Source organism: Styela clava, chromosome 11, assembly GCF_964204865.1.
Source record: "Styela clava chromosome 11, kaStyClav1.hap1.2, whole genome shotgun sequence".
In the NCBI taxonomy this organism is placed as follows: Eukaryota; Metazoa; Chordata; class Ascidiacea; order Stolidobranchia; family Styelidae; genus Styela; species Styela clava.
This window is the reverse complement of record NC_135260.1, coordinates 3,721,574-3,735,117: the sequence shown is the minus strand read 5'-3', so window position 1 is coordinate 3,735,117 and position 13,544 is coordinate 3,721,574. Positions and strand designations below refer to the sequence as shown.

At 37.7% G+C, this 13,544-nt stretch overlaps 1 protein-coding gene across 2 annotated transcripts in view; it reads left to right on the top strand.

Annotated features, from left to right (window-relative positions):
• The window catches only part of LOC120328869 (glutamate receptor ionotropic, delta-1-like), a 38,736-nt gene extending 30,518 nt beyond the window's left edge, over positions 1-8,218 (top strand). Inside the window, exons 13-22 of one of the 2 annotated variants that reach the window (XM_078118186.1) lie at positions 459-516; positions 873-975; positions 1,382-1,599; positions 2,280-2,433; positions 2,642-2,762; positions 3,391-3,514; positions 4,537-4,677; positions 5,830-5,957; positions 6,357-6,539; positions 7,271-8,218. In XM_078118186.1, the coding sequence (XP_077974312.1) occupies positions 459-516; positions 873-975; positions 1,382-1,599; positions 2,280-2,433; positions 2,642-2,762; positions 3,391-3,514; positions 4,537-4,677; positions 5,830-5,957; positions 6,357-6,539; positions 7,271-8,153 (2,113 nt within the window). In that variant the 3' untranslated portion in view covers positions 8,154-8,218. The remainder of the gene's footprint in view (positions 1-458; positions 517-872; positions 976-1,381; positions 1,600-2,279; positions 2,434-2,641; positions 2,763-3,390; positions 3,515-4,536; positions 4,678-5,829; positions 5,958-6,356; positions 6,540-7,270) is intronic. The other variant, XM_078118187.1, reaches the window with a different exon arrangement.
• Positions 8,219-13,544: the final 5,326 nt, after the last annotated feature.

The following is a 13,544-nucleotide window of genomic DNA, read 5'->3' as shown; positions in this document are numbered from 1 at the left end:
CAATTTATATAAATATGACTTCAATAACACAAACCTATACATGACATGGACATAGATAGGTACGTACATAACCTGAACAAGACAACACAACACACACAACAATTAGATAGTCGACAAGTATACCCAAGCCCAAACGGACGTATACTCACAACGAGAGATCAATCCCCAAATATGGGGACACGAAAGCCAAAACGAAGTAGTACGATTATGAAAAATTTACAGTACCTGTAACGTAAATCCCCTGGTCCAGCAGTTCTCAGTCCAATAGTTTAAACAAAAATCGGGTTTTTCACAATAATCGAAAACACTAACAACATCAACATAAAAACGATATTTCGGTCGATCGCCGCCTAACGACTATAACCAGTGATTACAATTAAATGAACAGTTAATTTATAGAGCAGAGCATACCTTTGGACTAAAATAACTAAACATAACTGTCTTTATTTTAACTTCAGGTTTTGCATTCTTTCATCTCTGATTCTCGTCAGCGTTGTTATATTTGTTCTCACCCGTGTAAGTTGAAATTTTCTTTATCTGTGTTGTAACCATCAAACTCCCAAACTTCGATTGTTTACACTGTATAGGCTATTTGCACAATAACACATGACATTCGGGTAAATCCTTTTCATATTCCACTTGGATTTACTGTCTGTTGTTGCGGTGATAATATAAGTCATTTAATCTCCTTGTCGGCCACTCTTACATAGGCATACGCACTCCTCCATGTGACGTTCGGTAACCATTTTAACTTTGCATATGATATTCGGTACCCTTTTTTTAACATTTTAGCTTGAATTTTGCTGTGACGATAGTAGTCATTTAATCTCTTTGACCATATATCTCTTATAATTCTTTTATAAATCTTTTAGGTTAGTCCACTCCGACCACCACCGGAGCCTCGTGACGATGACGACACGAAAATAACTGTTGTAAACTGTTTCTGGTTTGCCTACAGTTCTCTAATGCAGCAAGGTATTTGGTTGTATTATAATCACTAATTGTGTGTGGTCTGGCTTTCATTCTTCTTTCAATTCTTTCACTTTTTAACTCTCCCTCATTCTTTCCCCTGTTTCATTTCTCTCTCTGTTTTGTTTATTTCCTCTCATGCTTCACTCTCGATTAATTCGACTCTCTCGCACCTCTCTTTCTCTTCTTTCATCCTACTCGAGTTTTTCTCTTCAATCTCTTCCCTTCCCATTCTTTTTTTCTCTTATGTGTTTCCTCTCGCGATTCTCTCTCGTTTATTCTAATCTCTAAATCTCTCATTTATTCTCACTCTCCCCTAAACTCCAACTGTTGTCTCGCGCTTTTCTCGTTTTCAATTGTTTGTTCTCTCTCGTATACACTGCAATTAACAACTCATATTCTCTCCTTTTAGGTTCCGAGTTACACACCATAACATGGCCTATCCGTGTAGTTACGGGGTTTTGGTGGTTCTTTGCATTGATAGTGGTGTCATCATACACTGCAAACCTGGCTGCGTTCCTCACTGTAACAAGGATGGAGACTCCGATTAGAAACTTCGACGATCTTGCCAACCAAAAACAAGTGGATTATGGAACTGTTGTCGACACAAGTATTTTTGATCACATTATGGTAAGTTTGTGAGCGCAAGAAATAACCCAGTGGTTTCCGACCTTTTATGGCTTGTGGCCCCCTTCCGGAGAATTTTAGCACTCGTGGCCTGGGTTTGTCATTCCAGTGGTATTTATAGTGTTATTTTGATTGGTAGATTCCAAATTCCGTTATGTTCAGACAATTCATAACTAACAAAGTGAAAACACCTTGTAAAATAACCGTATCACGCAATGTAACTATGAAGAACGGAGGGTGTTCTTGTAATGGTCAAATGTAAAATCAGTTTTTCGCCGAGCTTTGATGCTCGGTCGGGAACCGCTAATCTTATGGTTAGAGCAGTGTTTCCATCCCAGAGAGAAAATTTAACTTTGTCTTTGTTTGTAGTACGACTAATGTCATTCACGCATTAGATTTATTGTAATGCGTATTCATGTGCGCATGATAAACTATTCAAATTGTACAAATCCCGGAGTGTGAGTTGTGCGTATCACTGGCTAATGAAGATGGAGCATATTTTAATGGCAGATATAACATTATCAAATTTTGTGATAAATATCAAGATATCTACTCATGATTACAACTGTGGACGTAACTATATTTGACGCTGTAGTTAATAAAAATAGTCGATTTTTATTTGTGTTTGTTTTTCATATTGAACTCATGGTGCGATAAATGAACTAGCTCAACTCTCTTTCTAGACCAAAGGAGAGAAAGCATTAGACGAGCAATCGGTGTATAAGAAAATGTCGAAAGCAATAAACGCAACAACAAATCGAATAACTGAAGCCAAAATTGGATTCAAGAAAGCAGAAACTGGAAAATTCGCTTTTCTGTGGGACGTTGCTGTGATTCGTAAGTTTGAAAATTTCACCCATAATACAGGATGGGCGCTAGAAAAGCAGAAAATTTGAATGTCAGATGAGATAATGAATATAATGCGTATAGGTATAGGTTAAATTGGAACGATACACAACAAGTCAATTTTAAAATCGCTTCACGAGCTTTGAATTCTAGACTAGGACACTGCTTTGAAGTAATTTCAATTTTTTTTCTTTTTAAGAGTATGAAATCCTGAATCATAAATCCTGTTCTCTCACAACGGTTCCAGACAGTATTTACGATAAAGGATACGGAATTGCGTTGGAGCATGGAAGCCCGTTCCGAGATCTTTTAAGTTTGGGGTAAGACGATAAAATGACGATTTTAATTATTTAGGAAATAGTAAAATCGATAAAAAAAGGCTCATTTTATCCGTGTGATCTCACATGTTTGCGAGCTTGTAGGTCAGTATGATGTGATTCTTTGACTAGTAATACCAGACGTATTCCAATGATTATTCTGTTTTAGTTCCTTTGAATAAGTCTGGACAATAAATTTACGTGTTTAATCACGATACACGATCGTGATCTCCCTTATTCTCTTTTCGTTTATTTATGTTAGATTGTAGTTCACTTCCAGACAGGAGGTATATGTTTTTCATTGCGTTTAAAGACATGTTTTTTCATGGTGTTTAACCCATGCTCGCCACCTCACTCATGATCTGATAAATTAGGCAGCAATGCTGACATAATTTTTTCCATGGTTTTGTGGCCACTAAAGTTTTTTGAGGTTGGCTGAACATAACTCCGTATTGGTCATTTTCCGGAAAAAACAAGGAAGTCAATGAGTTCAAGGGTTCAAGACGTCAAAATCTTTACAACACCATTAACTTTCTGCTGATTGGTTATTGTTCCAAAAAAAAAAGCAGGAAATGTTGCTCGCGTGAAAATTCATTATTTTATTCATCATTATAATTATTTTCTATTTTAGAATCTTAGACCTTCAAGAATCAGGAGAAATCACCAAACTCACCGCGAAATGGTGGCCAAAGACTGGAACATGCACACTTGGTCCATCGGATGCATCGAGTAGAGGAACTGAGCTAACTTTGGAGGTATTTTGAACTTTCAACTTTGCCCTTTTGGTGCGGGAATGCGCCTACTCAAATAAAATGAAACGTTGTTGGCGTGAAATAGAGAAATTGACAACTACCTGATTCTCTCGAGTTCACAAATTATCCGATCTCTCGAATTTACCAATTATCTGATTCTCCCGAAGTTGACAATTATCCGTTTCTCTCGAATTTAATAATTATCCGATTTTCTCAAATTTGACAATTATCCGATTCTCTCAAATTTGACAATTATCCGATTCTCTCGAATTTACCAGTTATCCGATCTCTCGAATTTACCAATTATCTTATTCTCTCAAATTAGACAATTATCCTATTCTCTCGAATTTGACAATTATCTGATTCTCTCGAATTTATCAATTATCTGATTCTATCGAATTTGACAATTATCTGATTCTCTCTAATTTAACAATTATCTGATTCTCTCGAATTCAACAATTATCCGATTCTCTCAAATTTAACAATTATCCGATTCTCTCGAATTTATCAATTATCTGATTCTCTCGAATTTGGCAATTATCTGATTTTCTCGAATTTGACAATTATCTGGTTCTCTCAAATTTATCAATTATCTGATTCTCTCGAATTTGACAATTATCTGATTCTCTCGAATTTATCAATTATCTGATTCTATCGAATTTGACACTTATCTGATTCTCTCGAATTTAACAATTATCTGATTCTCTCGAATTCAACAAATATTCTATTCTCTCAAACTTGAGATTTTCAGTCCCGATTCTCTCCCATTTCTCCGTTTCTCTCAAACTCGCACATTCTCTCGAATTTCATTCTTTTCAAATTTAGAGTTGATCGGGATCAACTTCTATGTCCATCGCCTTACCAAGATGTTCGCGTTTTTACCAATACTTTCTTGCTTAGAGCTATTTTTGGGTGACGGTGTTGGGACCATAGACGTTTCTTACGGTTACCAGTTCAAGTCTAATGTGAGAATTGCTAACCAGTTAATTGGCATGCTCTCAATTGATTTTTTCTCCGTGTTTCAGAATTTTGCTGGCGTGTTCTACGTTCTAGCAGCTGGATTATTTATTGCCTGTACTGTAGCTGGAATAGAAATTATATTTCATATCAAGAAAGGAAAACCTTACCCGCCAGTAAGGGATGGAAAAGCATCGACTGATGGAATGGTGAGAGTAAAATTAGAAAAATGCTTCTTTGATTGTTCGCCTTTTTTGTGTTTAATTTATGTAATATTTAATTTCCGAGGAATTTCTCCCTAGCTGTTTCAAGCGAAAGCTAGAACACCAGCATAAAACAGATATCGTATCTGAAAAAGTATTAACCCCTCGTCATATGGTTGTGCTTGACGGTGCCATTCTACAAAATAAGTTTTTTATGCCTTTACAATCACACGATTTGAATCAAGAACGCATTTGGTGTTGAAGGGTTACACCAGTGGTTCCCAAACTGTTGGCAATTTTGAGGGATAATACAGAAGTTCAGTGTTCTAACAACTTCATTCGTAATCCCTGTTGTTATGAGTAGTCTACGAAAAGCTAAATATTCAATGCTCGCATCTAGTCAGTACTATCCTTATCTATCTATATCCGTACTATAAGATGTCTTCATCTGGGTTCTACGCGTAATTTCCCATTTAGTTTGGATTTTCTTCCGTTGACAAATCACCCTTGCCTACTATGTCACTTTGACTGATGTCTCGAAGAGAAACAACGGAATTTTCCTAAGTTCATTTAATCCAAATATCAATCAGACAAAGCGAGAGACAAATAATAAAAGATGAATATAAGAATAAGTACAAGCAAACACAATACAAAGAATGAATGCACAAGTTTGCTTACTTTAAAATGAGACTTTGATAATTCGAATCCAATGACTATATCACCAATAACAAGAACCAATCAAGAAACCAACCAGTTTGTAACATGTAAATGTTCTCTAAGTAAACACGCGAGAACTAAATAGTGCCAAGGTAGATCAGTAAAATGTTTAAACCGCCAATCTTACCCGATCCCTGCACATCAGCGGCACCTTTTCCTCTCTTAGATAGAAGTACGGACGCTCCAGAAGTGTGTGTACCAATAATATGGAGGTAACTAATTTTGTTCGCCTACTATACATCAAGTTAGGTAAAGAGACTAAAATCTTTGGGCAGGGGGTATATTCACTTGGCTAACACATACAGTCGCCGAACTCGTATTAGAACAAATTAAAGGAAATCGCAATAAAATTATTGTCTAACCCTAACCTGGTACACACATCACGGGGGTATCGAAGAACGTATACAACAACTGAAAATAAGATTTTATTTTATTTTTCAGGTCAAAGAGCAATTACCTCGGGTACCCAGCGTAGAATCACAGTCACGTGCAAATGAGGAGGATATTTTAGTTGTTTTGAAGAAAAAGGATGTTATGCGCTATCTAGCGGAAAGCGAGATTCATAAAAGGTTTGTTTATTGATATTACTAATTTATTCACAGTTCTTTGAATGGTGTATATTTTCGTAAAATCAAGATACGTTCTACATTTTATATTATTTTTTGTTAAATTAATGTATTTTAATATTAGTAGTTGTCAAAAGGTTTGCGTCCTTTATTTTATAGTATTTTGTAGAAACAACAATTATCCACGCGCTGTACTTGAGTGGGAAAACGCGTTGTGGGAAAAACTCTGTAAATGCTCGTTACAGGTTTTGACCTGATCATTTTAGCGTTCAAGAGAGAGAAATTTATTTCGTCAACCAGAAAAAAACAGTCATAACAATAAAAATTGGCTACAAGAAACACTTTTTTCGGTATAGACCATGCAGTCAGCGCCGCAAGTTGAAGAATATTTTTTATTCTCAGATCCAGTGCTGTCTCAGAAAACAACATTCCGCGCGCTACACAGGGATCTTTACCTGAAGAAAATCACCGAGGGATAAATAACAGAAATGAGAGTTCAGTGATGGGGGCCCTGTGCTGCCACAAAGCGGATGTTTCGCAACAGAAAAAATCACCACTAAATGATGAAAGAGCTGTACTAAGTAGGTAAACGGAACATGGTACTGTGTTCTTTGTCGTTTTCATCACTTTCATGAAAGTGAAATTGGTTAGTCCTCCTCCAAGTATAACTTCCGAGGGCAGCGGTTAGCAAACTTCATAATCCGTGTCCCTAAACACCATTAATATTTGTGCTTATACTTTTGAACAATCTTAGACACTGCCCACTCAATTTATTATGGCATGGGTGAGTTGGTGTGCATTGGATGCCAATACCAACATAGTTAAGCCTGTCTCTTAAACACTAGATCGGGATTTGCTTACATGATTTGTTACATTCTGGTTGGGGTGATGGCAATGAGATTTGAACCCGACTATTATTCCAATCTGCGACGTGAACAAAAATAAGTCTCACACCTTAGCCCTGGCATGAGCAAACTACGATCCGCGGGCCAAATCTGGCCCTCTGGGTAATTCAATCTGGCCCGCCTGATGCTGCCACAACCAAACTAAACCAAATTTGTATGTTTTGCTAAGAAATAGCTCAAGGAGATTGTTAAGATTCCGATTAAATGATTCTGGCATGAGGCTTATTGTTGTCCACCTTTGCATTTGTAACACCGTAAATATTGTTCCTAAAATATAACTTCTTACACACACTTACATGGTCCGCCAGTTTAGGAGGGAAGAATTGTTGCCACTGTTTTAAAACCATGCCCGCCCGTGCTTTCACCGTTAATCCAATCGACCACATAACTGTTCCGTTGTTGTTGTTTCAGCCACCAATTACAGAGAGTTCACTCAGAACGGCAGTCAGTCCGACATAATACCGACATCCCAACAACTCCCGACAAAGGCCAGACTGGTACATTGGTGAAGAGTCAAGATTACAAAAGACTTACAATGCAGCCATCTATGGAGACTTCTTTATTACGTAACAGACATTCTAATTATGGAATTGTTAAACAATCAATGCCGGATCTTACGTCACAATACTTTACAAACACCACGTTATTTCCTCAAAGACCGTTTCCCGCGCAAAATTTACCACGTCACAATGGATCTATGATTGCCTTAGCAACAAATCCTCCTCAAAATTTCCCGCCAATTCAATGTTCAAATTTGACCTTACCCGGAAATCGACCAGCCGCTCCGTTCTCGGCAGTCGCTTTGAAAAGAAGATTGTTACTTCACAAAGCAGCAACCGAATCTATTGTAACGTCACCAACTTCGTCAATGGGCGGAGCGATTTCTGACGATCACCTAGCTTCTGATGACGTAAAACTCGGATATGCTATGACGTCATATGGATCTAAAACGCTCCCACATTGCCGCCCAGAAACCAGTTTCGGCAGAGCTTCGGAATTATCTGAAAGAAATTACAATACTATGACATCACCTCGTCCGAATATGACATCACAAACAATGGAAATGACGCTACAAAGACCGTCTGTGACATCACAAAGAAATCATCCAAAATGCAGACGACAGCATAGCATAGGACCAGGCGTATTATATTCAAGTTCATCTCAAGATAGAACAACGACTGACGCCGAAGACGGGCTCGATTTAGCGACGTCCCCCCATTCAGTCGTTTTCAATCACAAGAAACAACCAATTCCCGGAAACTCGAGAATTTTTCATAAAAATAGCTGCGTCTGATTTAAATACTTTTTATGTAATTTCGTGGAGTTGATTTTTATTATTACAAGTCTAGTGAGAATATATTTGTCTGTGTGTGATTTGATTTTCTGGGCATGGTGGCATCATACTGTTCAGGGTTATATATATCTCGACTGTAATATCTGTATCTGAAATGTCGAAACACTGAAATGGTCCACACTGGCGAGATGGAATAGGTGTCGGAGCGTTGAACCCGAATATCATTTCCGCAGGTTCAAGATTTCGTGTTCGAAATGTACTCTCAACGCCGTTCCCACGTTGAATAAAATGTGTAGGCAATGTCGATAAGAAAATATTCCTGTCGTTTTAAAAATATCCACCTCTAACGGAGCAGCGAAAAATTGCACTGAGATTTGACAACCACTTCGATATGCGATCTCAGAAGCGTAGACAGGAATCTTCAAGGGAGGGGGGGGGGGTCAGAAATTTCTAATTGCCAAGTTAGACTGTAGAGTTTGCGGGTCTGGAAAACGTTGAGTTTTAATAGTCTTGGGAATATATAAAGCGTTGCAAGCTACAAATAATTCTATGTTTAAATTTCAAAAAGAGGGGGAGGGGGGTGCGGCCCTCAAAACTCTCCTTGGCTATCTCACCAGTGGCGTAGCATCCACCCCCGCAACCCCCGCGGTCGCGGGAGGGCCCACAGCGCAAAGGTGCCCAAGCGGTTAGAATTTAGAAATTTAAGCCGCAAAACCAAAAGCTGCATCGCAAAACCAGTAATGCACATCTTATAACGTTGTTGTTGGTTCTGCTCAAATCGTGTTATTATGTAACAATGCCAGGCAGTCGTCAATTTTCGGCGTCTTGTGGTTTGATCGCACCGCCAAAATTACGAAGGCTGTCAGAATGATGTCGAAAGCAAAACCTCTCAGTGGCGCACAGAAACACAGAAAACGGGCAGAAGAGGAAGCACGTATGAAAATAATTAAAGTAACCAAGATAAACGGCAAATTTTAGGTTACCATTGCCTTTTAATAGCGACATGTTATGCTTTTTGACGAAATAAAAAAAAGCGTCGTTTTAGCTTATGTCCGAGAGTTTTCAGGGTCATTTCCACGAGAGTCTTGCTACGCCACTGTATCTCACTTGCCTAAAGTTATCTCAATCGCATACCAAAGTGGCGTCAATAATGGTTCCACCTTGGTATTCGTTTAATCTAATAAGACATTCTCATAGATTTCAGTTCCTAACCCGAACTAAAACCGTTGAGATCACACAATTTCCGAAATCGCATTACAAAGTAGTACCGAGATTTTCGGAGTAAAGTTGGGACAATATCCCGTAAAAGGGATAAAAAGGGGCCAATACAAACTGTTACAAGCCAAAATTTAAAATTATATTTGTCTAAAGAAGTCAACAGTTCCACATTTGAAAAGTTTTTGTTAGTGTGTCGCAAGTAGGGCTGGGCATATCGAATAGTAAATTATTCGAATCGGTTCATACGTAGGCTTACCATACGTCCCGCTTTAGGCGGGACAGTCGCGCTTTTCAGCGTTTTGACCCGCCGTCCCGATAAGTCAGCCAAAAGTCCCGCTTTTCCAGCATAAAACACAAACATGTTCTCGTTACTGTTGTTTCTGTGTAGCGCAGCGCTAGCCTACTTACTGAAGGTGAATGCGTTCGTTTCCCGCTGATTCCCATTAATGGCAGACGTATCGCATGCAAAACCAATACTAATTAGTCTAAATTTGAATTATTTGTACCGGTATCGTTAACGTCAATTCCTTCCTATTTTTCGAACTGAACCCGATATTTGGACAGAGAATATGCGCATGAAATTTCGATAACAATATGGTCAATAAACACAGCGGAGACAGCTTTAAATGTAGGAATGTAGGCCTATGTAATAAAATCGGGAAATGTGAAGTTATAAAATCACAGCTAAGGGGTCGTTGTCTTTCGAGGCGTCCCGATTGTCACAAAAATATTACCCCTATTCATACGGGAATGCCAAATTGCCGCCATTTTTTTTTTGTTCGTCGGCAGGTCGAGATGAATCCCCTTTTTTAATAATGTCAAATTTTTATAATGCGATTAATTCTAACATATGACTTTTTTCTTCCGAGTGGGTTATCGATGAAACATGTTTCTTACTAAGTGGGTCATTCAGCGAATTGTCTCAGTGATAGATTACGTGTTTTCACTAATTTATGTGTCTGAAGGGCCCATTACAAAACGGCAGAAAACCAAACTTTCTTCTGATTGGTCGACGAGGCAAACCCGTAGCAACGTTTCCGCACTTAACTGGTAACTTGCTTTGGCGGCGTTTTTTGATAGTCTTTGTGTGTTAGACAATCAGTACAACTACATATCTTTCAGGGAATTCGAGATTCGATTCGAAAAAATATTCTATTCGATTCCGAAGTCATCATATATTAGAAAATACCCAGCCATGGTCGCACGACACCTGCATCGATTAGAATATTATTATATTAAACAACGGGAAATAGGTTATTAATAACCCTGCTTAAATTTAAATACTGCTCACAAATACGCGCGAATAATCAATTACGACATAATCGTCAGAACAAAAAACGATGGTGTGAATTGTTTACGTAACACACGATTATAGGAAATGGGTAATTACTTGCATAATCTGCCATAGTGGCGAAACAATAGATTGTAACATTTAAAATAACTTTTGTAATTCAGTCAAAACAAAGCATTACAATCTTACAGATGCGTATTATTTGATCACAATGTGAAATAGTATTATCTTGACAGGATTTCCCGCCATAATTATGAATCCGTATAATAGTCATATGCTCCCGCGAAAACTCAGCAAAGCTTGCAAAATTTAGCAAAACTTAGACCGCAACAGCTAGCGGTTTCGACCCGCACGTATAAAAATGTGTTATGTATTCGGCATAGGAAAATAAATGGATAAAAACAATCTGCGTTACTGCCACTGCGTTAGTATATTTTCCTGGTGCGTTTAACGTTGTCAAAATGATTCCATTGGTGTATTTTTATGATTAGTCAAACGCTCGAACAGCCAACTAAGACGTCATAACCACTTGAAATTTACACCCACTAAAACAAAAAGACGAGTTCCAACACGCATCCATATACTTTATTCACCTGTAGATATGATATGCGTAAATGGCCCACCTGTACAATGATGAATAAAATTATGTTCTATTCATACCTCAAGAGAGGTAAGCCGATAATACGTTTTTTTGGGTACTCCCGTAGTATGTGAACCAAAATGACGAACATCGGAACGTAGTAGGTATGTGTACCAGGTTAGGGTTAAGTCATAATTTTAAATACAAATACTACGGGAGTCACTTGACTTTTACAACAAAAATAAGCAAAATTAGACGAAAATAATGGCCTAACCCTAATCTGTAGTAGTTGTAGTTTAATTGCATACCAAAGTCAGCAAAGCAACAAAAATGCTGTGATTAATAAATTGTGCGGTGATAAGCAACCTTATCCGTCACATTAATGAAGTTTGTGTCCTTGTGTTGTAAATGAAACATTACCTTACTCGTTGGTTAGTAGGGTGGGCATTTCGAATCGAATAGTAAACCATTCGAATCGATTCAGACGGGAATTTCGAATCCCCGCCATCTTGTTTTTATCTTTCCGCTGATGGTCGAGGTGAATTCCCCAGATTTTTTTGCATTGGAGTCATATTTTTTCAACGAAATTCTAACATATGACTATTTTCTGTAGTGAGTTTTTGATAAAACGTGTTTGTTATTCTGTGTGAACGCTCAGTAATCTATCTGAGTGATTTATTCTATGTCTTCAGTAATTCATTTGTTGAGAGGATCAATTACTATAATAAAGTCGCTTACAATTTTATATTTTCAAGTATTCTCGATTCGATTCGAAAAAATTATTCGATTCGATTCTGAAATCACAAGGTATTCGAAAATGCCCATCCCTATTGGTTAGGGACAGAAATTAATAAGGCATAGATTGGGGTTCGTCAAAACTGAGATTCACAAATACGGATCCGCGGACCGAAAACTTTGGGAAACTCTGGCATAGCGAAGTAGTTTTAGGGTTTGGGATTGCATACCAAAGTGACGCCAAACCTATTAAGTCAACAATGCAATAAAAAGGTTCCATTACATTTGAACCCACGTACATTTGAACCCATGACAATTGCACCTGTATGCTATTGCACCTATGGAATTTTTTTTGTTTCACGGATAGTTAAACCATACTAACCCTAACTCATGGGTTTTAGCACCCGCATATAGATTGAACCCGTGGATATACGCATGGGTTCAAATGTACATGGGTTCAAATGTACGGTCACCCAATAAAAATGCTGTGATTTTCTTTGGGAGTTTTAAACTCTCGACATATTCTTGTCGAATCATGCCTTTCTTTTTTATAATCAAGTATCGTATGAACCACCTAGACAAATTCAACAAGGAAGGTATATTCTGTACTAGGTGTACTTCTGAGAAATTTTCCTTTGTTGGTTTTGATAGAGATTCCCCAAATGAAATTGTCAAAAACGGAAATGCACAATAATATTCCAGGAATGTCTTCAGGAAATATTAAACTCGGAACACTTTGAAAAGTGCAGTAAGTCTAAACCAGGGGTGTGCAACATTTTTTTTTATTGGTGGACCGAATAACCATGTACACAACAAACTACAGTAATAAAACCACTGGAAAAACGGCGAAATATATAACGCAACGACAAAAGCGAAAAACATTGTGCAGATTATGCCCATGTGAGCGCCTTTCAAACTTATACTGTCGGATTAGGATTTTATACTTGATGGGGGAAAATCCGAATGATGATAAGGGTTACACTAAATGGCTTGACAGATGGGGTTGTGTGGCTCGCATCCCTGGTCTGAACAATGCATACGTGATATATATACATAATAATACCAGTTAAATTAACCCAATTTTGCTAATAATTTAGCAACCGAAAAAGATTCAGCAAGGAAGCAAGCTACTTATAACTACAAATATCCCACTTATAAGGCTCTGAATGATTACGTCCGGTTAATGCATATTTCAAAGTGTTTATATTTCCCAAACGCGATTCTTTGCGGCATTTTTAGGTTATTAATTATTATTTATTACATCCCATTTACATACACCGACGCAGTGACTAAGCCGCACTATAAATACTCCATTAAATTGGATTGTTATTGTTACGTTACCCACGCATTGTGATTAAATAATAATCATCCTTTGTGTTGTCATAAGACGCTATTTTGCAAAGGTATTTCCCTCTGATATAGGATGTTGCAAATTAGCTATAACTCGTGACCCGAGTATGACAGTGAAATTATATCCGCGTTTGATTTTTGATTTTGATTTGAGTAGACTAATTACGGAGAAATAGTGTTGTACCATACATAGTAATTTTTAGTAGCGTGTCGAAAC